At 37.8% G+C, this 26,601-nt stretch overlaps 1 protein-coding gene across 7 annotated transcripts in view; it reads right to left on the bottom strand.

The window, feature by feature from the left end:
- The window catches only part of CARF (calcium responsive transcription factor), a 101,898-nt gene that overhangs the window by 49,890 nt on the left and 25,407 nt on the right, over positions 1 to 26,601 (bottom strand). For 5 of the 7 annotated variants that reach the window (XR_013173000.1, XR_013173001.1, XM_077154771.1 and 2 more), the window contains exons 7-8: positions 24,040 to 24,229; positions 17,980 to 18,100 (exon numbers count right to left, since the gene is read on the bottom strand). Coding sequence is in view for 4 of the 7 variants with exons in the window: in XM_077154771.1 (XP_077010886.1) it covers positions 17,980 to 18,100; positions 24,040 to 24,229 (311 nt within the window). In the remaining 3 variants the exon portion in view is untranslated. Of the gene's footprint in view, positions 1 to 1,769; positions 1,913 to 17,979; positions 18,118 to 24,039; positions 24,230 to 26,601 lie in introns of those variants that run through there. The other 2 variants (XM_077154773.1, XM_077154774.1) reach the window with 2 other exon arrangements.

Below are 26,601 nucleotides of genomic sequence, written 5' to 3'. Positions count from 1 at the left end.
GGAAATTTCCAGTGATAATTTCTTCCATTAGTTTTTCTCCTCCTTTTCCCTTCTCTTCTCCTTCTGGGACACCCACAACATGTATATTTGTGGTTCATATTTTCCTTGAGTTCCCTGATACCCTGTTCAAATGTTTCCATTCTTTTCCCGATAGTTTCTGTTTCTTTTTGGAATTCAGATGTGCCATCCTCCAAATCACTAATTCTATCTTCTGTCTCTTTAAATCTATCATTGTAGGTATCCATTGTTTTTTCCATCTTTTCTACTTTAAGTTCTGTGATTTGTTTTTTCAGTTTTTCTATTTCTTCTTTTTGTTCAGCCCATGTCTTCTTCATGTCCTCCCTCAATTTATCGATTTCGTTTTTGAAGAGGTTTTCCATTTCTGTTCTTATATTCAGCATTAGTTTTCTCAGCTCCTGTATCTCATTTGAACTATTGGTTTGTTCCTTTGACTGGGCCATATTTTCAATTTTCTGAGCGTGATCCATTATCTTCTGCTGGCGTCTGGGCAGTTAGTCAGATTTCCCTGGGTGTCGGACCCAACAGGTTGAAAGATTTTTCTGTGAAATCTCTGGATTCCGTTTTTCTTATCCTGCCCAGTAGGTGGCGCTCGTGGCACACGTTTGTCTGCAGGTCCCACCAGTAAAAGGTGCTGTGGGTCCTTTAACTTTGGAAAACTCTCGCCGTGGGGGAGGTTCGCTAGCCGATGCGGCTTCGAAGAGTGCCAGCCGGCCCGGGGTTCCGAACGCGGGGAGGGTCGCTGGCCGCCGCAGCCCGGGAGAGCACCCGTCCGAATTTCCTAGTCGGCCCGGGGCGCCAAGCGTGGCAGGAGGGCGCCAGCCACTGCGGCTCGGGATAGTGCACCGTTCCCAGCCGGACCAGGGAGTCACGTGTTTGGGAGGGACCCCCCCAGTCACCGTTCTCTGCGGCCTGGGGATTTCCGATCCAATTCTCTCAGTTGGCCGGGGGGCCGTGCGTGGTGGGGGCGCCAGCTGCCGCGGCTTGAGGGGACCGCCTGCCCAATTCTGCCAGCTGGCCCGGGAAGAAGGAGGGTATGGACTCCGGCCGCTTGCCGCCCCCCCCGGGGAAGCCCGCGCCCCTCGGCGATCTCACCGGAGCGGGTTCTCCCAGCTAGTCAGCCGTTCCAGGATGGGGTACGCTGTCTTTTTTATCTCTGTCGTGGCTCCGGGAGCTGTTCCGTATCATTTCTACTCCCCTAGTAGCTGTTCTGGAGGAGGAAAGGTGAGGATGGCAAGGCTGTTGAGGACGGTGGCGGAGGAGCCAGTGAAGGCGGAAGAGGGCACAGTGCTGGTTGGAGAGCCGCTGCAGTAGGAGGAGAAAGGGAGGGATAAAATGGCGGATGGAGAGCCGCCGGAGCAGAAGGGGAAAGAGAAGGGCAAGATGGCGGCGGGAGCACTGGCAGAGAAGGGGGAAGAGGAGGGCTAGATGGTGGCGGGAGCGCCGCCGGCAGAAAAAGAGGAAGAGGAGGGCTAGATGGCGGCGGGAGCGCTGGCGGAGAAGGGGGAAGAGGAGGGCTAGATGGCGGTGGGAGCGCTGGCGGAGAAGGGGGAAGTGGAGGGCTAAATGGCGGCGGGAGCGCCGCCGGAGGAGAAAAAAAACACTTCAGTATTTTAATGTGTTATTGCTGGAAATAGGCTCTGAGATGCCTGTCCCTTAAGCTTGTATGACAGGGTGTTCTTTGAAGGGTAGGAGCTAACAAAATAAAAGAAGGATAAAAAGAGCACTCCCTCCCCAGTCTGCAGACTGACCTGTAGGAAAGTTCTCTTTCAGAGTTTATCCATACAATGAGTTTAGAAAATAGCTTCAGTCCAAAGTATAGGTGGCTTCCTGGTCCCTTCTTCTGCACAAGTATCTTGTCTTAGGTCTGTGCATGTGGCCCTGGGAATTCCCTCATTCACATGGTTCTGAATGGTTTTTTCCTTAGAAAACAGAATCTTGCAGTTAAGAACACTACACTTACATCCTACAGCCAGAAATCCCTCGTGCCAGGCAGCCACTTAATTGTGTGCTTTCCCACAGCACTCTGTAGGGAGTTCTGAAAGCTGCCTTCTACACACAGGACAATTTTTTGGATAGTGAGTCTCTCATACCACATGAGACAGATTGGGTGAGACATACATGCTAACATATGTGTATGAGAGTTACTGTGTTTCCTCTGGTACTGGGACTGGGGACCCACACTGGGTGCAAGACCAGCTCTGTGCCAAGTCAGTGAGGGATGAGGTAGAAGCCAGACAGGGCACCATAAGATCTTACTGTTTTTACATAATCTTTGTCTTGATTTGGCACTCGCCTTGTTACTGAATTCTGGAGCCTTGAGAAAGGTGTTGCTGCCACATCCTGCTGGTTACTCAAAGCTTCTGTTGGGGAACAGAGCCCTGAAGCTTCTCACTTTGCCACAGTGACTGGGGTAGAGCCTAGCATCTTTTATTGATAAAACATGAGAATACCAGGAATAGAAGAGAACTTCCTCAAAATGATAAAGCGCATATATGAAAAAAACACAGTTAACATCATTTCAACAGTGATAGACCAAAAGCTTACCCCTAAGATCAGGCATAAGACAAGCTGCCTACTTTCATTACTGCTTTTCAAAATTGTACTGGAAGTGCTAGCCAGAACAATTAGACAAGAAAAAAGAAATAAAAGGCACCCTAATTGTAAAGGAAGAAGTAAAACTATCCCTGTTCACAGACATATTATCTTATATATACAAAATACAGAAGCATAAAAAAGAAAGCTCCTAGAGCTAATATATGAATTCAGTTATGCGGCAGAGTACATGATCGATACACAAAAATCAGTGTTGTTTCTATTCACCAGCAATGAACAAACTGTAAAAGAAATCAAGAAAACAATTCTATTTACAATAGCAACTAGAAGAATCAAATATCTAGGGATAAATTTAATCAAGGACATACAGGACTTCTACATATAAAATTACAAATCATTACTCAGAGAATGATCTAAATAAATGCAAGAATATTCTATGCTCATGGTTTAGGAAGACTGAATACTGTTTAAATGTCAATACTACCCAAATTGATTTACAGATGCAATATAATCCCAATCAAAATTATAATAGCCTTCTTTGCAGAAATGGAAAAACTAATCATCAAAATTGCATGGAAGGCTTTTATCTACCTTATCAACAAATTAGTAAAACATATGGAATAAAAATAGATAATGGGGGAACGATGGTTAAAATAAATTTAGTAGATTGAAATGCTAGTGATCAATGAAAAGGGGGGTAAGGGGTATGTAATGTATGAATTTTTTTTGTTGTCTTTTTATTTCTTTTTCTGAATTGATACAAATGTTCTAAGAAATGATCATGGTGATAAATATGCAACTATGTAATAATATTGTGCATTGCTGATTGTATATGTAGAACAGAATGATCATATGTTAAGAATGTTTTTGTTTGTTGTTACATATTTTTTAAAAATTAATTTTAAAAAATTGCATGGAAGATAAAGGTACCCTGAATTGACAAAAACATCTTGAAAAAGAACAAAGTTGGAGAACTATACTTCCAGATTTCAAAACTTTTATTAAAAAAATAAAGAAATCATTGTGGTACTGGCACAAGGACGGACATACAGATCAATGGAATAGATAGGATATCACACTCTTGGGATAAAGATATCTATCTATAGCCAACTGATTTTTGACAAAGGTGTCAATCCACTCAATGATGAAAGAACAGTCTTTTCAATAAATGGTTCTGGGAAAACTGGGTAGCTACATGCAAAAGGATGGAAGTGGGCCCTTACTTCATACCATATGTGAAAATTAATTCACAACGGATCAATGTCATAAATATAAAAACTGAAACTCTAACTCAGAAGAAAAAATAAGAAAATATCTTCAAGATCATATAATTAAGCAATGGATTCTTTTTTAAAACATTTTTCATTGTGAACTATAACATATATACAAAAATCAGTATATTTCAAAGTACATTTTAACAAGCAGATAGAGAATAAATTTCAATGTATGGCATGGGTTATAATTCCACAATTTCAGGTATTTCTTTCTAGCTGCTCTAAGACACTGGAGACTAAAAAGATATATCAAGGGCGGGCCGCGGTGGCTCAGCGGGCAAAGTGCTTGCCTGCCATGCCGGAGGACCTCGGTTCGATTCCCGGCCCCAGCCCATGTAAAAAACAAACAAATAAACAAAATACAATAAAACAAGAAAATGTTTAAAGATGTTTTCCTTTCTTCCTCCCTTCCTTCCTTCCATCCTTCCTTCTTTCTCTCTGTCTTTCCTTCCCTTCCTCCCTCTCTAAAAAAAAAAAAAAAAAAAAAAAAAAAAAAAAAAAGAAATATCAACAAAATGATTCGGAAGTCAAACTCATTTGTTAAATCCGATCTTCTCTTTTACAGTTCCTACTCCTCCTTTGATCCTTCTCCCAATCTTTAGGGATATTTGGGCAATGGCCATTCTAAATTCGTCTCATTGAAAAGGGGTGTTGATATTGTGAGGTAGGGGAATGCAAGCAGTTGATGCTCTTGGAGAGACTGGTAACTCTGGGTTTTAGAGCTTATCTGCCCTGGAACTACCTGGAGGTTTTAGGTTTCTGAAAAATAAACTTAATGAGTAAAATTGTATAGAATCTCAGATAGAGTTTTATCTTTTATATTTATGACACTGATCCATTGTAAATTAATTTTTAGGGTTTTCAGGATTACTGTTCATTGAGGCTTGGCATACCATGGTAATTAGCAATATCTAGCCAAAACTTGCACATGAGTAACCTCTAGAGTAGCCTCATAACTCTATTGGAAATCTTTCAGCTGCTGCTACCTTACTTTTTTTTTTTAATTTTTTTTTATTAATCAAAAAAAAGAAAAGAAATTAACACAACATTTAGAAATCATTCCATTCTACACATGCACTCAGTAATTCTTAGTATCATCACATAGATGTATGATCATCATTTCTTAGTACATTTGTATTGATTTAGGAAAAAACTAGCAAAACAGCAGAAAAAGATATAGAATGTTAATATAGAGAAGAGAATTAAAATAATAATACTAATAAAAATATATATATATATATATAAAGGAAAAAGAAAAAAACAAAAACAAAAGATACAAACAAACAAACAAAAAACCATATTTCAGGTGCAGCTTCATTCAGTGTTCCAACATAGTTACATTACACTTAGGTATTATTGTGCTGTCCATTTTTGAGTTTTTGTATCTAGTCCTGTTGCACAGTCTGTATCCCTTCAGCTCCAATTACCCATTATCTTACCCTGTTTCTAACTCCTGCTGGTCTCTGTTACCAATGATATATTCCAAGCTGATTCTCGAATGTCAGTTCACATCAGTGGGACCATACAGTATTTGTCCTTTAGTTTTTGGCTAGACTCACTCAGCATAATGTTCTCTAGGTCCATCCATGTTATTACATGCTTCATAAGTTTATCCTGTCTTAAAGCTGCATAATATTCCATCGTAGGTATACGCCACAGTTTGTTTAGCCACTCGTCTGTTGATGGACATTTTGGCTGTTTCCATCTCTTTGCAATTGTAGATAATGCTGCTATAAACACTGGTGTGCAAATGTCCGTCTGTGTCTTTGCCCTTAAGTCCTTTGAGTAGATAATTAGCAGTGGTATTGCTGGGTCGTAATCCATTCTGCCATTCTATGTCTTTTATTGGGAAATTCAGTCCATTAACTTTTAGTGTTATTACTGTTTGGATAATATTTTCCTCTACCATTTTGGCTTTTGTATTATATATATCATATCTGATTTTCCTTCTTTCTACACTTTACTCCATACCTCTCTCTTCTGTCTTTTCGTATCTGACTCTAGTGCTCCCTTTAGTATTTCTTGCAGAGCTGGTCTCTTGGTCACAAATTCTCTCAGTGACTTTTTGTCTATAAATGTTTTAAGTTCTCCTTCGTTTTTGAAGGACAATTTTGCTGGATATAGAAGTCTTGGTTGGCAGTTTTTCTCTTTTAGTAATTTAAATATATCATCCCACTGTCTTCTACCTTCCATGGTTTCTGCTGAGAAATCTACACATAGTCGTATTGGGTTCCCCCTGTATGTGACAGATTGTTTTTCTCTTGCTGCTTTCAATATCCTCTCTTTCTCTTTGACCTCTGACATTCTAACTAGTAAGTGTCTTGGAGAACGCCTATTTGGGTCTATTCTCTTTGGGGTGCGCTGCACTTCTTGGATCTGCAAATTTAGGTCTTTCATAAGAGTTGGGAAATTTTCAGTGATAATTTCTTCCATTAGTTTTTCTCCTCCTTTTCCCTTCTCTTCTCCTTCTGGGACACCCACAACACGTATATTTGTGCGCTTCATATTGTCATTCAGTTCCCTGATCCCCTGCTCGAGTTTTTCCATTCTTTTCCCTATAGTTTCTGTTTCTTTTTGGAATTCAGATGTTCCATCCTCCAGTTCACTAATTGTAGCTTCTGTCTCTTTAGATCTACCATTGTAGGTATCCATTGTTTTTTCCATTTTTTCTTCTTTGTCCTTCACTCCCATAAGTTCTGTGATTTGTTTTTTCAGATTTTCTATTTCTTCTTTTTGTTCAGCCCATGTCTTCTTCATGTCCTCCCTCAATTTATTGATTTGGTTTTTGAAGAGTTTTTCCATTTCTGTTCGTATATTCAGCATTAGTTGTCTCAGCTCCTGTATCTCATTTGAACTATTGGTTTGTTCCTTTGACTGGGCCATATCTTCAATTTTCCGAGCGTCATCCATTATTTTCTGCTGGTGTCTGGGCATTTGATCAGATTTCCCTGGCTGTGGGACCCGGCTGGTTGAAAGGTTTTTCTGTGAAATCTCTGGGCTGTTTTTCTTTTCCTGCCCAGTAGGTGGCGCTCGTGGCGCTCGTCTGTCTGCGGGGCCCACCAGTAAAAGATGCTGTGGCTCCTTTAACTTGCCAATCCGAATCTTGCAGTCAGCCCGGGAAACCGCGCGTGGAGGGGGGTGTCACCGGTCCAAATTGCCCAGCTGGCCCAAGAAGCCAAGTGTGGCGGGAGGGCCCCGCTATCCAATGTTCCCAGTCAGACCGGAGAGCCACGTGCGTGGAGGGGACCCCAGTCGCCAGCCGCCCCGGCCGGGAAAATGCGCGCCCCTTGGGTATCTCACCGCAGCGGATTCTCCCTGCCCATTCAGCCGTTCCAGAATGGGGTACGCTGTCTTTTTGGTCTCTGTCGTGGCTCCGGGAGCTGTTTTGTATTGTTTCTGTTTCTTTAGTTGCTTTTCTGGAGGAGGAACTAAGACCCGCGCGTCTTACTAAGCCGCCATCTTCTCCGGAAGTCTATACCTTACTTTTTTATATTTCTTTTCTCCCTTTTGGTCAGGTAGACATTGTTGATCCCATTGTGCAAGGCTCATCCCTGGGAGACATGGCCTATCCTGACAGGGAGATTTACACCCCTGGATGTCAAGTTCCATGTAAGGGGAAGAGTAGTAAGTTTACTTGCAGAGTTAGATTTAGAGAGATAGAGAGGCCACATCTGAGTAATGAAAGAAGTTCTCTGGAAGTAACTCTTGGGTGTAATTATAGGTAGGCTTAGCGTCTCTACTACAGAAATAAGTTTCATAAAAGCAAGCCTCAAAAAAAAAAAAAAAAAGCAAGCCTCAAGATCAGGGGCTTGACCCATTAACCTGGGAGTCCCTTATGTTTGAGAGAGTATCTGAGATTTTCCAGTTAGGAATGGTTAATAGTTCTGTATTTTTTTATCTAGTCCCTAATGGAACATTGCCAATACATTTTTTTTCTTTTTAATGTTTTTTTTAGTTGTGAAATATAACATATATATTAAAAAGTAATAAATTTCCAAGTGCATTTTAACAAGAAGTTATAGATTTTGAAGTTTAGTATGGGTTACAGTTCCACGATTTTTCACTTTTTCTTCTAGCTGCTCCAAGACACTGGAGAACAACAGAAATATCAATATAATGATTCTGCACTCATACTCACTTGTTAAATCCTATCTTCTCTATTATAGTCCTCCTTCTCATTAAATAACATATACACATAAAGGCAATAGATTTCAAAGTACATAGCAACAATTAGTTGTAGAACAGATTACAGAGTTTGTTATGGATTAAAATGCCCCAATTTTCAGTTTTTATTTCTAGCTGCTCTAAGGTACTGGGGGCTAAAATAAATAGTGACATAATGATTCAGCACTCATACTTATTTGTTTAGCCCAATCTTCTCTGTTTAACTCCACCATCATCTTTGATCTTTCTCCCCCTCTTTAGGGGTATTTGGGCTATGCTCATTCTAAATTTTGATGTTGGAAGCGGCTGTTGATAATATGGGATAGGGGGATGGAATTAGTTCATGCTGTGGAAAGGCTGGCCCCTTTCATTTCAGAATAGAAAATCCAAACCTCCCCCTAACTCTTGTTCCTGCCCCCATTATGTACCACTGGTATTGCTAAGATACTGTTGATGTTTTCCTGTTAAATATAGCCCTTAGTATGCAATAACATTCCCCCCCCATACCCTGAAATTACACACTCTGTGTATAAGATTCAAACCTGTGCAGTAGTTCATGCAAGAACTTATTTATTTCTTTAGTGTGCACTAGCAGGACACATGAGTCTATACAACCCCTTTCAATCATGTTCACCTTCAATTATGTTAATATTATTTATAGACCCACTAGTGAACTACCTTCACTTCTACCTATTTCCTTACAATTAAGTTCAACCTTATTAGCAAACTGTTCACCCATCTCAACCTTTTGTGTATCTCTAGGTCCCCTATATTCTGCATTATGAGCCTCTGATTTTTACCTTTACCATGTCATGAAAGTGGAATCATACAGTGTCTATCCTTTTGTGTCTGGCTTATTTGAGAGCATTATGCCCTCAAGGGTCATCCATCTTGCTATGTGGCTCAGGACATCATTTCATCTTATTGCTGCATAATATTCCATCGTTACATATACCACATTTTTTTAATCCACTTGTCTGTTAATAGGCACTTGGATTGTTTCCATCTTTTGGTGACTGAAAATAGTCCTGCAATGGATACTGGTAAACAAATGTCTGTTTGTGTTACTGCTTTTATCTCTTCTGGGTTGTCATGGTCAGGTTCATGTGTCAACTTGACCAAGTTGTGGTACCTGTTTGTCTGGTTGGGCAAGTGCTGGCCTGTCTGTTGCAATGAGGATATTTCATAGAATTAGATCATGATCACGTCAGCTGCATCCACAGCTGATTCCATTTGTAATCAGCCAAAGGGGAGTGTCTTCTGCAATGAGTAATGCTTAATCTAATCACAGGAAACCTTTTAAGGAGGATTCAGAAGAGACAGGCTCTCTTCCTGCTTCAGCTGGTGAGCCTCTCCTGTGGAGTTCGTCCTGACGTTCCATCAAAGTCATGGACTTCACAGCTCGCCCTGTGGATTTTGGACTCTGCGTTCCCATGGTCATGTGAGACACTTTTATAAATTTTATATTTGCGAGTGTTCCCTGTTGATTCTGTTTCTCTAGAGAACCCTAACTAATACATGGGTATATACAGAGTAGTGGTATTGCCAGGTCATAGGGCAACTCGGTATTTAGTTTTCTAAAGAACCACCAGACTGTCTTCCATAACGGCTGTACCATTACACGTTCCCACCAATAGTGGGACACCAACAGTGTCCCAATTCCTCCACATCCTCTCCAACATTTGTAGCTTCCTGTTTGTTTAACAGCAGCCATTCTTATAGGTGGGAAGTGGTATCTCATTGTAGTCTTGATCTGCATTTCCCTTATAGTTAATGAGAATGAGCAACTTGTCATGTGCTTTTTAGCCATTTGTATTTGCTCTTGAGAAAAATGTCTATTCATATCTTTAGCCCACTCTATAACTAGGTTGCTTGTTCTTTTGTTGTTGAGTTATATGATTTCTTTACGTATACAGGATATCAAACCTTTGTCCGATGTGTGATTTCCAAACATTTTCTCCCATTGAGCTGTCTGCCTTCTTTTTCACAAAGTCTTTTTGAGGCACAAAAGCATTTGATTTTGAGGACTTTCTATTTATCTGTTTATTCTTTTGTTGCTTTTGCTTTGGGTATAAAGTTTAGGAAGCTACCTCCTAATACTAGGTCTTGAAGATGTTTCCCTACATTTTGTTCTAGGAGCTTTATGGTACTGGTTCTTATATTTAGGTGTTTGAGCCAATTTGAGTTAATTTTTATACAGGGTGTAATGTAAGGGTCCTCTTTCATTCTTCTGGTTATTGATATCCAGTTCTCCCATGCCCATTTATTGAAAAGACTATTGTCATGGGCAGGTTCATGTGTCAACTTGGCCAGGTAGTAGTACCTGGTTGTCTGGGCAGGTAAGCACTGGCTGTCTGTTGCTATGAGAACATCTCATGGACTTAAATCATGACCACATTGGCAGCATCCATAGTTGATTACACCTGCAATCAGCTAATGAGTATATCTCCTGCAATCAGTGATGCTTAATCTAATCACCAGAAGGCTTTTAAGGAGGAGTCAGAAGACACGATCACCCTTCCTGCTTCAGCCAGCCAGCCTCTCCTGAGAGTTCATTGACAACCTTCATTGGAGTTGCCAGTTTGTGCTCTGCCCTACAGATCTTGGACTCTTACATTCCCATGGTTGCCTAGCCAGCCTCTCCAGAGGGTTCACTGAGGACCCTCATTGGAGCTGCCAGCTTGTGGCCTGCCCTACATACCTTGGACTCTATATCCCCATAGTTACATGAGACATTTTTATAAATTTTATATTTATAGATATCTCCTACTGATTAAGTTTCTCTAGAGAACCCTAGCTAATGCTAATATTTTGGTTCCAATTCAGTGGGATTTGGGGGCCTTGTCGAAGATCAGTTTATCATGGATTTGGTGGTCTATTTCTGGCTCTCTATTCGATTCCATTGGTCAATAGTTCTATCTTTGTGCCAGTACCATGCTGTTTTGACCCGTGTGGCTTTATAATAAGTTTTAAAATCAGAAAGTAATTGGGTGGGCCATGGTGGCTCAGCAGGCAAAATTCTCGCTTGCCATACTGGAGACCTGGGTTCGATTTCCAGTGCCTGCCCATGCAAAAAAAAAAAAAAAAAAAATCAGAAAGTATTAATCGTCCCATTTTGTTCTTCTTTTTAGGATGCTTTTAGCTATTCGGGGTCTCTTTCCCTTCCAGATGAATTTGGTAACTAACTTTTCCAAGTCTTCAAAGTAGGTTGGTGGAATTCTGGTTGATACTGTATTGGATCTGAAGATCAATTTGGGCAGAATTCATTTAACCTTCCTATCCATGAGCATGGAATGTCTTTCAATATACCTAGATCTTCTCTGATTTATTGTAACAATGTTATGTAGTTCTCTGTGTACAAGTCCTTTACATCCCTAGTTAAGTTCATTCCTGGATACTTGATTCTTTCAGTTGCTATTTTGATTGGAAGTTTTTCCTTAATTGACTCCCTGGTTAGGTCATTGCTTGTGCATTGAAACAGTACTGATTTTTGCACATTAATTTTATAACCTGCCACCTTACTGAATTTGTTTATTAGCTCAAGTAACTCTGTTGTAGATTTCTCAGGATTTTCCAAGTATAGTATCATGTCATCTGGAAAAAATGAAAGTCTTACTTCTTCCTTTCCAATCTGGATGCCTTTTATTTCTTTGTCCTGTCTGATTGCTCTAGCTAGAACTTCTAGTACTATGTTGAATAATAGTGATGACAGAGGACATTCTTGTCTCATTCCTGATCTTTCAGCGTTTCACCACTGAGTATGATGTTAGCTATGGATTTTTCATATATGCCTTTTATCATGTTGAGGAAGTTACCCTTGATTCCTACTTTTTGAAGTGTTTCATCAGAAAAGGATGTTGAATTCTGTCTAACCTTTTTCAGCATCAATCAAGATGACAATATGATTTTTCCCTATTTGTTAACATGCTATATTACATTAACTTATTTTCTTGTGTTGAACCACTTTTGCACTCCTGTTATTAACCCCACTTGGTCATGGTGTATAGTTTTTTTAATGTACTGTTGGATTTGATTTGCTAATATTTTGTTGAGAATTTGTGCACCTATGTTCATTAGGGAGAAATTCTTGTAGCATCTTTACCCAGTTTTGGTATTAAAGTGATGTTAACTTCATAAGATGAATTAGGTAGTGTTCCTTTTTCCTCAGTTTTTTGAAAAAGTTTGAGCAGGATTGATGTTAGTTCTTTTTTGGAGAGTTTGATAAAATTCCACTGTGAATTCATCCGGACTTGGGCTTTTCTTTTTAGGAAGATTTTTGATGACTGTTTGAATCTCTTTACTTGTGATTGATTTGTTGAGATCTTTTATTTCTTCTTGAGTCAGTGTCTTGTTTGTGTGCTTCTAGGAATTTTTCCATTTCATCTAAGTTGTCTAGTTTGTTGTTTGTTCACGGTATTCTCTTATGATTTTTTTTTCAGGGTCTGTGGTAATGACCCCCCTGTTATTCCTGATTTTATTGATTTGCATTCTCTCTTTCTTTTTCTTTGTCAGCCTTGCTAGTGGCCCATCGATTTTATTGATTTTCTCAAAGAACCAACTTTTGGGTTTTATTGATTCTTTCTATTGTTCTCCTATTTATTTAACTCTGCTTTAATCTTTGTTATTTCTCTTCTTCTATTTGCTTTGTGGTAGTTTGTTATTCTTTCTCAAGTTCCTCCAGGTGCACAGTTAAGTCCTCAATTTTTGCCCTTTCTTCTTTTTTAATATAGGCATTTAGTACAATAAATTTACCTCTCAGGATAGCATTATTGCATACCATGAGTTCTGATACGTCATATTCTCATTTTCATTCATCTCCAGATAGCTACTGATTTCTCTGGCAATTTCTTCTTTGACCCACTGGTTGTTTAAGAATGTGTTATTAACTCCATATATTTGTGAAAGTTCTTGTTCTTTGGTTATTGATTTCCAGCTTCACTCCATTGTGATCAGAGAAAGTGCTTTGGTGAATTTCGATGTTTTTAAATTGATAAAGATCTATTTTTTTTAAAAGACCTGTTTTATGCCCCAGCATATGATCTATCCTGGAGAATGTTTCATGAGTGCTAGAGAAGAATGTATACCCTGGTGTTTTGGAGTGTAACGACCTGTATATGTCTGTTAGGTCTAACTCATTTATCAAATTGTTTAAGTTCTCTATTTCTTTGTTGATCCTCTGTCTGACTGTTCTGTCTTTACAGGAGAGTGGTGTACTGAAGACTCTCACTATTATTGTTGAGACATCTGTTGCTCCCTTCAGTTCTGCCAATGTCTGTCTCATGTACTTTGGAGCTCCTTGATTGGGAGCATAGTCAATTATGATTGTTATTTCTTCTTGGATAATTGTCCTTTTTACTAATATATAGTGTCCTTCTTTGTCTGTTATGATGCTTTTACATTTGAAGTCTATTTTGTCTGATATTAGCATAGCTACTCCTGCTTTCTTTTGGTTATACTTGTGTGGAACATCTTTTTCCATCCTTTCACTTTCAACCTATTTATATCTTTGTATCTAAGATAAATCTCTTGTAAGCAGCGTATAGCTGGATTCTATTTCTGTATCTTTTAATTGGTAAGTTTAGTCTGTTAACATTCAAAATTATTACTGTAAAGGAATTTCTTGAATCCACCATCTCATCTTTTGGATTTTATTTGTCAGATCTATATGTTCTTTTCCTTCTTTCTCTTTTTATCCTTCAGGTTACTCTTACTAGTACTCTTCAGTTCTGTGCCCTCCTCCAGATTTTGTCTCATGTCTTTTTTTTTTCAGCCAGCAGAACTCCCTTTAGTATTTCTTGTAGAGCTGGTCTCTTGTTGACATATTCTCTCAGCCTTTGTTTGTCTGTGAAAATTTTAATTTCTCCTTCAGTTTTGAAGGACAATTTGACTAGTATTCTTGGCTGGAAATCTTTCTCTTTCAGGATCTTAAATATATCATACCACTGTCTTCTTGCCTCCACAGTGTCAGCTGAGTAGTCCGAACTCAGTCTTATGTGGTTTCCCTTATATACAGTAGATTGTTTTTCTCTTGCTGCTTTCAGGATTTTCTGCTTCTCTTCAAAATTTGAAAGACTAATTAGTTTATGTCTTGGGGAAGACCTATTTGGATTTATTTTATTTGGAGTTCGTTGGGCTTCTTTGATTGGCATATTTATGTCTTTTATAAAGGTTGGAAAATTTTCCCCTATTATATCCTCCACTAATCTTCCTGTTTAGTCTTCTCGTCTCCTTCTGGGACACCAATGATTCTTATATTTGTGCGCTTTGATTTTTCCACCTTTTCCCTGATATCCAATACAAATTTCCATCTTTTTGGCCATTTGCTGTTTTATGTGTTCAAAAATCAGTTATCCTGCCCTCTAGTTTGCTTATTCTTTCTTCTGCCTTTCCAAACCTACTGTTGTGTGTCTTTAGGTTAATTTTTATTTGGTCTACAGCATTTTTAATCTCTGCAATATCTGCTAGTTTTCTACTTATTCTTTCAAATTCTTCTTTATGCTCTTCTAGTGTATTCTTGATCTCCTATGTCATTAGCGATCCATTGATTTTATTTAGTAAAGTTAAATGAACATCTTTGATTAGTTGTTCCAAAGTCTATGTCTATTCTGGTATTTCAATTTGGTCATTAGACCGGGCTATATCTGTCTGCATCTTCATATGGTTAGTGATCTTCTGTTTTCTTCGTGGCATGTAAATATGTTAATAGGGTTACTTTACATGTTGATTTCCTTCAGTAGTCTAAAGCTCTGTATTTGCAGGAGGAGGGTGAAGCAGGATGCAAGGCATAAGGAGGGGCACAACCGCGCAGTGACGGTTGCAGTGCAGGTATATGCAGGGGGCGGGGAATATACGCTGGTGCCTGTGAGCATGGGGTGCAGGTCACAGTGTTGTGGCCGTACAGTGCAGGAACCATGGGGGTGAAGTGCAGCTTAAGCAGACCTTGGAACACAGGAGCAGGGTATGGTGTGGGGGACACAGAGGTAGGGTGCAGCAGGAGGCGGATGGGGGTGGCTGAGCATATGCACGGGGGCTAGTATATGGGCAGGATGCAGGGGGGCACCTGAAGCGTGTGGGTTGTGGGTGTCAGGGTGTGGAGAACAGGGCACAGAAGTCGGGACACAGGGAGGCTAGGATGCGGGTGTGCCCTTGCACAGGGGGAGGGGTCCAGGGGGGCCGAGATGCAGATGCACAAGTGTGTAGAAGCAGGGCCGTGGAGTTTGCAGGACATTTATCAGGTGGGTGATGATGGGTGTGATCTGTAGATGCAAAGGTGGGGTAGTGTAGGGGTGTCTGCTAGTGCAGGAAGGAGGCTATGTGGCATAGGTGTGGGAGAAGGACACTTGTGCTGTGGGGTGGAGCAAGGGTGGGCATGTGTGTGGGGCAAGGGGGAGTGGGGTGCCGGGTTCGAGAGGTCAGTGCACAGTTACATGGGTGCCCAGCAGGGAGGATGTGGCTGTGCCAGTGTGTGGATCTGTGGGGCAGGTCCCTGGTATGCGTGTGTGCAGAACTCAGGGGCAGCAGGGTGTGACTATGCCTATGTGGGCTGGGGGCAGGTGTGGCCCAGATCTGCAGGTCAGCACTTACCCAGAGCTGAGGAGACATGGCATGAGAGGGCGTATGTACATACACACATCTGGGGTCCAGATGCTGAAATGCACGTCTACAGAGTATAAGGCGGGGTCAGGTGGGGGTGAGCTACTCTATGGGTGGGTGTGGGTGTGGTCCAGGTATGAAGATCAGCACCTGTAGCCCAGATGTGCAGGTCACCACCTGCAGGGGACAGGGAGAGGGAGTCGAGGGGCTAGGCAGGTACGTGTGTCTCAGGAGGTGCGAGGTGAGACTGTGCGTATACGCAGGTGCAGTGGGTCGGGCTGGGACAAGTTTTGTACATGCAGGGGCAGGGATGTGCGGGTAAGGGGTCAAGGTGGGGGCACTTGTAGTGCTGTGGTGAGGTGGGTGACAGGGTTCAAGTGTGTGGGGTGTGGGAGGAATCACAGGTAGTAGGGCGGGGGTGACGTGCATGAGGGTAGCATGTTCAAGGAATGCACCTTGGCTTACTTCTCCTAGTCCCCATTCTCCCTGTTCATGCATTCCTGATGGCTCCGGGCCTCTGTCTGGAAATGGATGCACTAGGCTGTTTGCACTAGCTGGCTAGTCTCCGATCCTCTGCATCTCAATTATTCTGCTTTTTCAACCAGGTCCTCCCTATATGGTGTCATCCCACTTACACTTACACCCTGGAATCACTCTCCTGGTCTTTTTTCTGTCCCTTCTATGGATGTTCTTTGGAGCAGGGGTAAAGCTCAACCAAAGTCCTGCCAATAGTTTTGGTTTTTTAAATTTTTCCAAAGCATAATTAATTGAACATATTTCAGAGCTGCCTGTCGATAGTTTTTAATTATCCACCCAACATACTCTGGAATGTATCCAGGTATAACATAAAGCTATACAGAATTGCAAGACCTTGTTCCCAATTCTAGGCTCCGTGTGTTTAGGTTGTTTAAGTGAACTGGCCTGGCCAGACAGGTTAAGTTAGATTGTATGCTACAATAAATAGAGGCTTTGAAAAAATATACCTCTCTTTCTTTGGTCTTATATAGTAGGTGAAGTTCTAAAATACAAACAATATCATCCTTCACCCTGTATTCTGATTTACTATAGTCCCAACCAGATTGGCTTCGTTCTTATCTCTAATTGAACAGGCAATGGATTCTGAGACTGCACCAAAACGCACAAGCAAGAAAAGTAAAAATAGATAAATCGGGCTTCATGAAATTTAAAAATTTTTATGCATCAAAGTACATTATCATGGAAATGAAAAGAAAACTAACAGAAGGAAGAAAATTTGGAAATCATATACCTGATAAGGGTTTAGTATCCAAAATAAATAAAGAACCCTTACAATTCACCAACAAAAAACAAAAAAATCCAAACAACCCAATTAAATGGGCAAAAGAATTGAACAGATATTTTCCAAAGATGATATACAAATGACCAATAAGCACATGAAAAGATACTCAACATCATTTGCCATTAGGGAACTGCAGAGCAAAACCACAATGAGATACTACCTAACACTCACTAGCATTATTAAGAAAAATAGAAAATTACAAGTGCTGAAAAGGATATGAAGAAATAAGAAACCTAATAAATTGTCAGTGGGAATGTAAAATGGGCAGCTACTGAGGAAAACAGTTTGGCAGTTCCTCAAAAAGTTAAACATAGAACTACCTTTCACTTCTAGGTATATACTGAAAAGAATTGAAAGCAGGGACTCAGATATTTGTACATCAGTGTTCATAGCAGTATTGTTTACAATTGCAAAATGGTAGAAGTAATTTAAGTGTCCATAACAAATGAATGGATTAATAAATGTATACACAACAATGGAATATTAATAAGCTGTAAAAAGGATAGCAACAACATTGTGAACGTGATTAATCCTACCTATCGGTATGCTTGGGATTGGTTGAAGTGGGATATTTTATGTTGTATATACATTTACACAATTTTGAAAAAGATAATAAGAGAGACTAAAGAGACAATAACAATTAAATCCAACACATGACCAGGACTGAAGCTAATAATGGAGGAGAAAATGTCCAAAAGGACATTATTGGAACAATTAAAAACAATGGGAAAAAAATGGAATGCAATCTGTATGGCTTATATCACTGTTAAATTTCTTGAATCTCATAATTGTACTTGAGGTTACATAAATGAATAACCTTGCTCTTAGGATATATACATATAAGTATTAATTGCTCAACTTACTCTCACAAGTTTAGAAAATACATACATACACAGAATGATGTATCAAATGTGGCTAAATGTTAAAAGCTGTGAAATATAGGTATCTGGGAAGGGGCTATAATGTAGCTTTCTGTATTGGTTTTGTATTATTTTTGCAACCATATTTGAAAATGAAATGCTTTGAAAAATAATAATAAAAGAAAATAAAGCTTACCGGGCTGGACAAGTGGCTTTGTAGAGCTGACATGACCTGCTTTCCTGCTCAGTGATTTTTTTTAACTGGAAACCTTTTCTCCTTGGCCCATATTGACACTCCATTACCACGGCTCTGCTCCCTGTGGGTGAAGACCAACTATTGATATTAATTCAAGTGTCTATCTGTTCCAGATACTATAGTAAACTAATTTGGCAGCCATGTCAAAACCTCCACATTCGATTACACTGCTTTAAGGAAAGAAAACATCAGTAAATCTTATTAAGAGGTACAAAAACATAAATTTAAACATTTATCATAAGAAATGCAAATCAAAAGCACAATAGATACAACTTGACTAGAATGGTTATTATTTAAAAATAACCCACTAGAATGGTTATTATTTAAAAATAACCCAAAATAACAAGTCTGGTGAGGATGTGGAGAGATAGGATCCGTCATACATTGCTGATGGGGACGTAGACCATTGTGGAAATCAGTTCAGCATTTCCTCAAAAAGTTCAACATACAACTAGTGTACTTGAGCTTACATTAGTGAATAACCTTGACCCAGCAATTACACTTTTAGGTATATACCCAAAAGAATTGAAAGCAAGGACTCAAACAGATATCTGTACACCAATGTTCACAGTAGTATTATTCACAATGGATGAAAGATGGAAGCAACCCAAACGTCCATTTGTAGAGAAATGAATAAACAAAATGTGACACAGATATAAAATGGACTATAATTCAGCCATAAAAAGGAACAATCATCTGATATATACCACTATATCGATGAACCTTGAAGACATTAGGTTGAGTTAAATAAGCCAGACATAAAGGGACAGATATTTTATCGTTCCACTATACAAAATAGCTAGAATATGCAAAAGTATAAAGACAAAAAATAGATGCAGGATACTAGGGGCAGCAGGGAAAGGGAAGGGGGAGTAAAGGCATGATGGATGCAGGGTTGCTTTGGGGTGATGGATGGTGATGAAGGTAGAATAACATTGTGAATATAATTGATCCAACTGAATGATATGCTTAAAGTGGTTGTGATGGGGAAGTTTATTTTGCATATATGTTTGTAGAATTTAAAAGGAAAAAAGAGCAAATAAAAAGTTAATGACAACTATATACAATACATGAATGTGGACTGGATGTACTAATGGAGGAGAAAAGGCCCAAAGGAATATCATTGGGATATATTAAAAAATTGAAATATAGACTGTAAACTTTATATCAATGTTAAAGCTCTTGAACTTGGTAACTGTACTTAAAGATGGTTACATAAATGAATACCCTTGTTTTTAGGAAATGTACACAGAAATATTATGCATTCAAGAAGCATGATGCATGCAATCTGCTCTCAAATGTTTAGAAAACTGATAGATACATAGCAAGATAGAGAGAAAGCCATGTATTGAAAGACTGATGGATGGATGGAGTGGTGGAATGAATAATAGCAAAATGTGAAATTGGTGGATCTGAGTACTTGGTGGTTGTGGGGTTGTTGGAGTTCTCTGTATTAGTTTTGTATTATTTTTACAACTGTCCTTCATGTTTGAAATTATTTTGAAAAAAAAAGTTTAAAGAGAGAAAGTCAAATCTGCATCTCATCAAGCCTCTAGATCTTAAAGTTTACAGGAAATACAGGGAATAAAAATACTAAATTACACTACTGAATAAAATCCCAAATATGGCAAACTCTGAAGAACAAACTACTTGGTGTCTTCAACAAAAAAATGGGGGGACCTGCATGGGACATGACTCCCAGGAATGTAAATCTCCCTGGCAACGTGGGGCATGACTCCCGGGGATGAACTTGCACCTGGCATTATGAGATTTAGAATGTCTTCTTGACCAAAAGAGGGAAGAAAGAAATAAGACAAAGTTTCAGAGGTTGAGGGGTTTCAAATAGAGTCAAGAGGTCATTATGGAAGCTATTCTTATATATTACATAGATATTCTTTTCAGTTTTTCGTGTATTGGATTAGCTGAAGGGAAATGCCTAAAACTGCTGAACTGTAACCCAGGGGTAGCCTTGATTCTTGAAGATAATTGTAAAAAGATATAGCTTTTACAGTGTGACCGTGTGATTGTGAAAACCTTGTGACTGACACTCCCTTTATTCAGTGTATGGACAGATGAGTAAGAAAATAAAGACAAAAAAATGGGGGGAAAGGAAGGAGAAATCTTCCAGTGAAAAGAATTTTAAAGACATGCACACCAAATACAAATATTTGGATTCTAATTTGAACAAACCTATGGGAAAAAAACAACTATGAGATTAGTGGAGAAAGATAAACATTGACTGGACATTTTTTAACATTGAGTATCTCTAATTCTTTCAAAGTGTGATAATGGGATTGTCATTGTTTATCATCTATCATTGTATGTATGTATGTATGTTTATACATGTATAGAGAGTCTTTATCTTTTAGAGATATATACTTTAATAATTAAAGATGAAATGATATGATTCCTGGGATTTGCTTTAAGATAATCTGTGGGGTGGGGAATGAGACTGGGTAGGGATACAGATGAAATAAATTCACCTTATGCTGTTAAGTGTTAAAGTTGAATGATGGATACATGGGGTCATGGAGTTTCATAAATTATTGTCTTTTGGATCAAATGGTCTCCTGCATGGAAGGTGAGCTATAACAAAGATTTTTTAAAGTCTGACAATGCTATGTCATGGAGTGGATGCAGGGATGGAGAATTTTCATATATTGCTGAGTGAAAATCAGTGCAGGTCCTCAACCCCTCATATACAGTTCTGAAATCTAAAATGCTCTGAAAACAAAATTTTTTGTAACTCTAGTGGCTGCTAAATCTGACCCGAACTGTTTGACATTACTTATATTCCTTATTTATTCCTCTTATAAAATATTACTGTTTGATTATGGGATACTGTCTATAGAATACTTGCTAGGAGTATTCTATAATATTACCATACTAACTTTCAAAACCTCCCTCCAGATTCTGAATCCTGAAATATACAACTGGTCCAAAAAATTTAAGAGAAGGGATTCTAGACCTTGTAATCACTTTAGAGAGAAATTTGAGATTATCTTGTAAAGTTGAAAGGGGCATACTTCACAAGTTAGCAATTCCATTTTAAGGCATAAACTCACTAAGCCTTTTCATTATAAGTGGTCTTCAAGGTTTAACTATAGTACTCTTTGTAATAGCGAAAAGTTGAAAAAAACCTAATAGAAAAATAATTGTGACTTGGGTATATGCTGGAATATTATATAGTAGATAAACTGAATTAAGTAGATCTATAAATAGTTCTATCTATGGATAGATCTCAAAAATAATAATGATCATAAAAATTGCAAAACAATAAAATATGTTGTTGTGAATATAAACATGTATAATAAAGTCTGAAAACAGACTGGAAAGATACATATCAAATCCATGTGGTGATTGCCTGTGAAGAGGTAAGAAGGAGATAGAACAGGGGAAGGGAAAAAGAGGACTTCAGGACTTCAATTACTTTTAATGTTATGTGTCTTTTTTAATGGTATATAGAGTATCTGAAGCAAAAATGATAAAATGTGGTCATTTGTTAATTCTAGGTGTTTCATTATACAGTATTGTACTCTAAACTTTTTCAGATTTCTTAAACTTCTCAAAACAAGAAAAGGAAATTATGGTTCATCTTTCTGGAATATTATGCTTAAGAGAATATCTGGGAAGAGATAATTTATATTTAAAAAATTTAAAATACTTAAAGCAAACAGATGTATAGCATGAGGGAGTAAAATGCAAAGTTAGCATCACTTTTATTTTGAAAGAAGAGAAATCCAAGAACTTTCCTAATAGCGGTTGGCTGCTTTTTTCCATACCTGTGCTCTCTCTCACTTCACTTGCAGCCTTATGTCCATAGTCATACCACACTGTTTTTAGGGGTATAAGTTGTAGTTTGAGAACCAGTGGGCTACATGATAATCAGAATTCTTTCCAGCTTTAAAATTCTTAAGTTCTCATCTATTCCTTGGGAAAAAAATCTAACACACATACACACAGGCATGTAATTGATTGTAGGAGATAAAGGTTATGAAAACTGATTTTTCACATAAGGACTACCTATTTGGTAAGAATACCACAGAAATGGATGTTGTGTCCTCATTTAGAGGTATATGATGTATATTTGTCCCCTTATTGATTCTGTTAATTTTGATCAGTTGATTAAGGTGGTATGTATCTACCAAGTTTATCCAGGGTAAAGTTATTATTTTTCCCTCTGTAATTTATAAATATCTTGTGAGGAGATACTTTGAGACTATATAATTATCTCGTTTCTCACCAAACTTTTTGTCACTAATTTTAGCATTTATTAATTGGAATTCTACTATAAGAAAGAGCCTTCCCTTCTTCCCAAAAATGTAAATATTTGAGGGAACACAGAGGGTGTATAAAAAATTCATTCATTTTGAGAAATAACTGCATATTGTAACAGTAAAACCCTAGCCCTCTGGGAGTTGTAATGTATTGTAGTGGGCCCTTAACTGCTTAGAGAAGCAGCTCATTAAATACTGGAAATAGTTCTTTTCCCTCCAAAGCCAAGTATACTGCCACTTTTCGTACAAAAGAACTGCGATTCCTAAATGAACCCATTTAAATAGCCTTTACTATCAAATGTTCTTGCCATTTGTTAAAACAGCTAAGGTTCACAACTGATCCTGCAAGGGTATGAAATAAAGGTATGAAGTTCCTGCAGTCCTGGACTTTATTCTTGTTTGGTTTAAGCAAACAAGAGGGTAACGAGATGCACTGCTTCCTGTACAGGGAAAATTAGTTTAGGAATGAAGGAGCTCCTTTGAAATACATGATTAAGAATAGTTACAAGAATATATTGGCCTTACAAAGCACCAACTGCTACACTATTTTTTTCAGTTACCTCATTTATTCTAACAATTCAACGGGTGATGAAATAATTCTTACTTTTATAAACAAAGAACCCTAGGTTTGAAGAGATTAAAATAACATTTACAAGGCCTCAAAGCTATATTAAGTGGCAAAGCCAGGTATGTGAACCTAGGTTCACCTAATAGTGTACATTCACTAATTCATACTACTAAATCATAATGACAAATCAAGTTTATCATTTCACATCATAATAGATATTAGAATTTTTCAGACTGGGGAATCAATAAAATGATAACTGGGAAATGATAAATGACTCAGCGGTTTGATCATAATGGCAAGTCTGGCTTACATCTGAATTTCAATAGTTCTTATAAACTATGAGCATTAATTATAGCCCCAGCTCGCCAAGTGTTTAACTAGGAATCTATACTGATGAAACCTGAACAGAAGGGGTTACATTGATTTTATCTTCCCCAAAACGTTTCTCATTACTCTCAGAGGTCCAGGATGAGGCTGTAACTCTTCCAGCTGAATAAGTATACTGCAGTCTTGAACTAAATTACTTATCTTCAGGTTCTTTGGTATCTGGCTAGTCCAAGGGTGGATCTCTGGAAATTTCTTGAAACTCTATTGCCTTAGTAAGCACTAGTCCAGTGTTTAAGAAAACTGTTTACAACACACCTGGTGCTTGAGAAGTCTACGGGAAATACAAGAACTTTGTACAATGACTCCAGATTCTATACAGTAACCACATAGTTAAAAACTAAATAAAATGGACACAAATTTGTCTTACAAGGCAAATTAAAGAGAGGAAGAGAGAATATCTGGATTAGACAAAAAAAAGAGAGCAAATATATCTATTTAAAAAATAAAACTTCTCCATTATTTAAATTTTATTAAATAGGTCTTTTGGGAATTCCCATATTTTATTTTCAATTTATCAGTATAATAATTATAATAATAACCTAAAGGAAGCATTATATATTTATTTACTCTGATACATTAAAATGTAATTTTACAACATAAAATAGTTGGTTATATTTACTATAAAAATTTCTTTTAGTCTAATATGTATTTTCATCTATTAATACTCAACTGTCATCTACCAAAATGAAAAAGTATAACCTTAGAAAATACACACATTCACAATTGACTATGGCTACAGCTGAACCACTTTAATTATTTTAAAAGTACCTGCGTTGACAAATGGGATTCCATCATATGGGACATACTGGGATTTCCACATCAAACGTGTAGCAGGTTTAGATGGGCTTGGAGACTGGCGGGTGCCCCAAACACTCTGAGTTTGCTGCTTGTGAAATGTTAGGACACTTTCTAATTCAGTTTCACTTACACAGTAGCCACGGTATGAATCTCCAATTCTCTGCATTTGGTAAAAGTTAAATAACAAAATTATTAGCAAATAGGACTGCTGTTGCATTGTACAATAAATTTAATGAGATACTTGTCCAAGAGGAAAGACTCATCAGCTTTCACAAGAGAATGCCACGCCTTCCCTCAGATCAACCAAGGTCTATTATAACCAGTGAGTCCAATCTAAATTCAATCAGCATCATCAAAAAGCCGTTTTACAGATATTTGGTAGAGAACATAATGCCAAACTGACTGTGAGGATAGCTTGAAGAACATATAGTAAATCTCTTCTTCCTTATATTTAAAATTCTATCCCTGGATCAATCCAGATCAGCATAAAGCTAGCCACAAAGTACTGGGTCCCTGTGGTATTTCTTTTACTTAAATTGATTTGATATGATGTCATCAGTTTATTTGAAGCTCTACAGAAGGAAGAAAATTATATCTCCTATAAATTTGTTCTCGAAGAAGTTGCTCATCATATAAATATTCTCTACAAAGATGATCTTTTTTTGAGAGAAACTGCTTGGCCTTAGTATCAAAAATAATTACTGACTTGATTTTATCTTATGGAAATTATAATAATTGATTTTATCTAATGGGTACAGAATTTAGTAACTAAATAGGTTCCCTCTTCCAAATGCAGCTAAATAGATTATGAACAAGTATGTGTATGTATATATAGATAGATAGTAGATACACACACACATCTAGTTCCTTAAGATATGCATTTTTTTTTGCTTTTTAACAACTTTATTGAGGTACAATTTACATACCATAAAAGTCATTCATTTTTACATTTACAATTCAGTGATTCTTAGTAAATTTACAGAGTTGTGCACAATTTCAGAACATTTCTTTTACCCCCAAAAGATCATGGTGCTCATTTGCGGTCACTGATCTGTGATCTTTTGATAAAAAATTCAATGGATACTTTTTCAATACTCAACTTACTTAACTGCTATGATGTATTTGACACAGCCGACCATGTCTTTCCTTTTAAAATATTCTCTTTTGTTGGCTTTCTTGTTGCTACTCTCTCTCTTAGCTTACGTCCTACTTCTCTGCTATTTCTTCCCTGATTACTTTCTCTGCCAGATTTTAAACATTGCTGTTTTGGAGGGTTCTGTCCCGACCTTCTCCATCTACAGTCTACTTGGTTTATCACATCCATCCGTACGGCTATGATTGCCAGCTGAAGACTACCAAATCTCTTATTTCCAACTCAGTTTGTCACAAGCTTCAGTTTTATTGGTAAGATACAGCAGTAAAAATACTTATTATCATCAACAGTGGCTCTTCTTTTGGGCTTTGGTAATAAGATATGCATTTTCTTACTTCCATTTTATGCTCCTATTCTTGTTTATCTTTATTCTTTAGTCCCCACTTTTAATTTCCACCTTGCTAATGTATTTTATATTTCTGTGTAAGCTGTCTTAAATTCTTTCTGAAACAAGGCTAAGTATAAATAAATTGATATTGTCTACCCACTACCATTTGAATATTCCTGTACTAGAGGAGAAGCTTTTGCTATACCAGAAGAGAAAATTCCTTACCTCTTATCTCCTACAGTGAAATGCATGAAGACCTATAATTGACTTGGTATATTTTCATCTCTCAGAAAGAATAAGAATACAGATCTTGCTCATTAGATTAAATATTTCATTTTGGAACAAAATAAGGTATGACTGTACTTTTGGCTATAATATAAAGAGATAATCTGATGCCAAGCAACACATTATCAACAATTTCCCTTAATAATAGTAATGGTGAAAAGCAATGAAAATACTTATATTTATAAATTTTTCTTCTAGTCTATGTACGTCTTCATCAAAATTTCCTATGAATACAGGCAGCGATATAAGGTCTAGTAGCAATTACTTTTATATAAATAAATAAAATGAAGAGAATACATGATGATGTAGTAGAAGGGAAAAATTCATAGATAGGTATATTATAATCAAGCCTATATCAGGAGATAAATGTTTAATATAGTATTAAAATTTGTCAAATTAATCCACTTTGGTCAAACTGGATAATGCCTATAGAAAAATATCATTAAATGCAACTTCAAAAAATAAAAAGGTTGACTAAACAATATTATAAAGCAAAGTGCAAAAAAATTTTCTTCAGTCATTAACCAAAGATGTTTTTCAATACTGAACCTGCTTGGTGGAAGAGAAAGAATCCTTCCAGGAAGTTATTCAGTCTGTTGGACAGTTTTAACTAGTTTGTTATAAGATGTGTGACTTTTGGTAAGTCACACAGTACAGCACTATCTGTCAAATAAGGTAACTAGGCCACATGACGGCTAATGCTCTAACGTCCTTAGCATTTTGTGAAGTTTTTAATAATGATATTTATAACTCTCTAAAACAGTCA

This window comes from Tamandua tetradactyla, chromosome 3 (assembly GCF_023851605.1).
Source record: "Tamandua tetradactyla isolate mTamTet1 chromosome 3, mTamTet1.pri, whole genome shotgun sequence".
Lineage (NCBI taxonomy): Eukaryota > Metazoa > Chordata > Mammalia > Pilosa > Myrmecophagidae > Tamandua > Tamandua tetradactyla.
The sequence above is the reverse complement of the archived record's forward strand: the minus strand, read 5'-3'. Positions and strand labels throughout refer to the sequence as shown.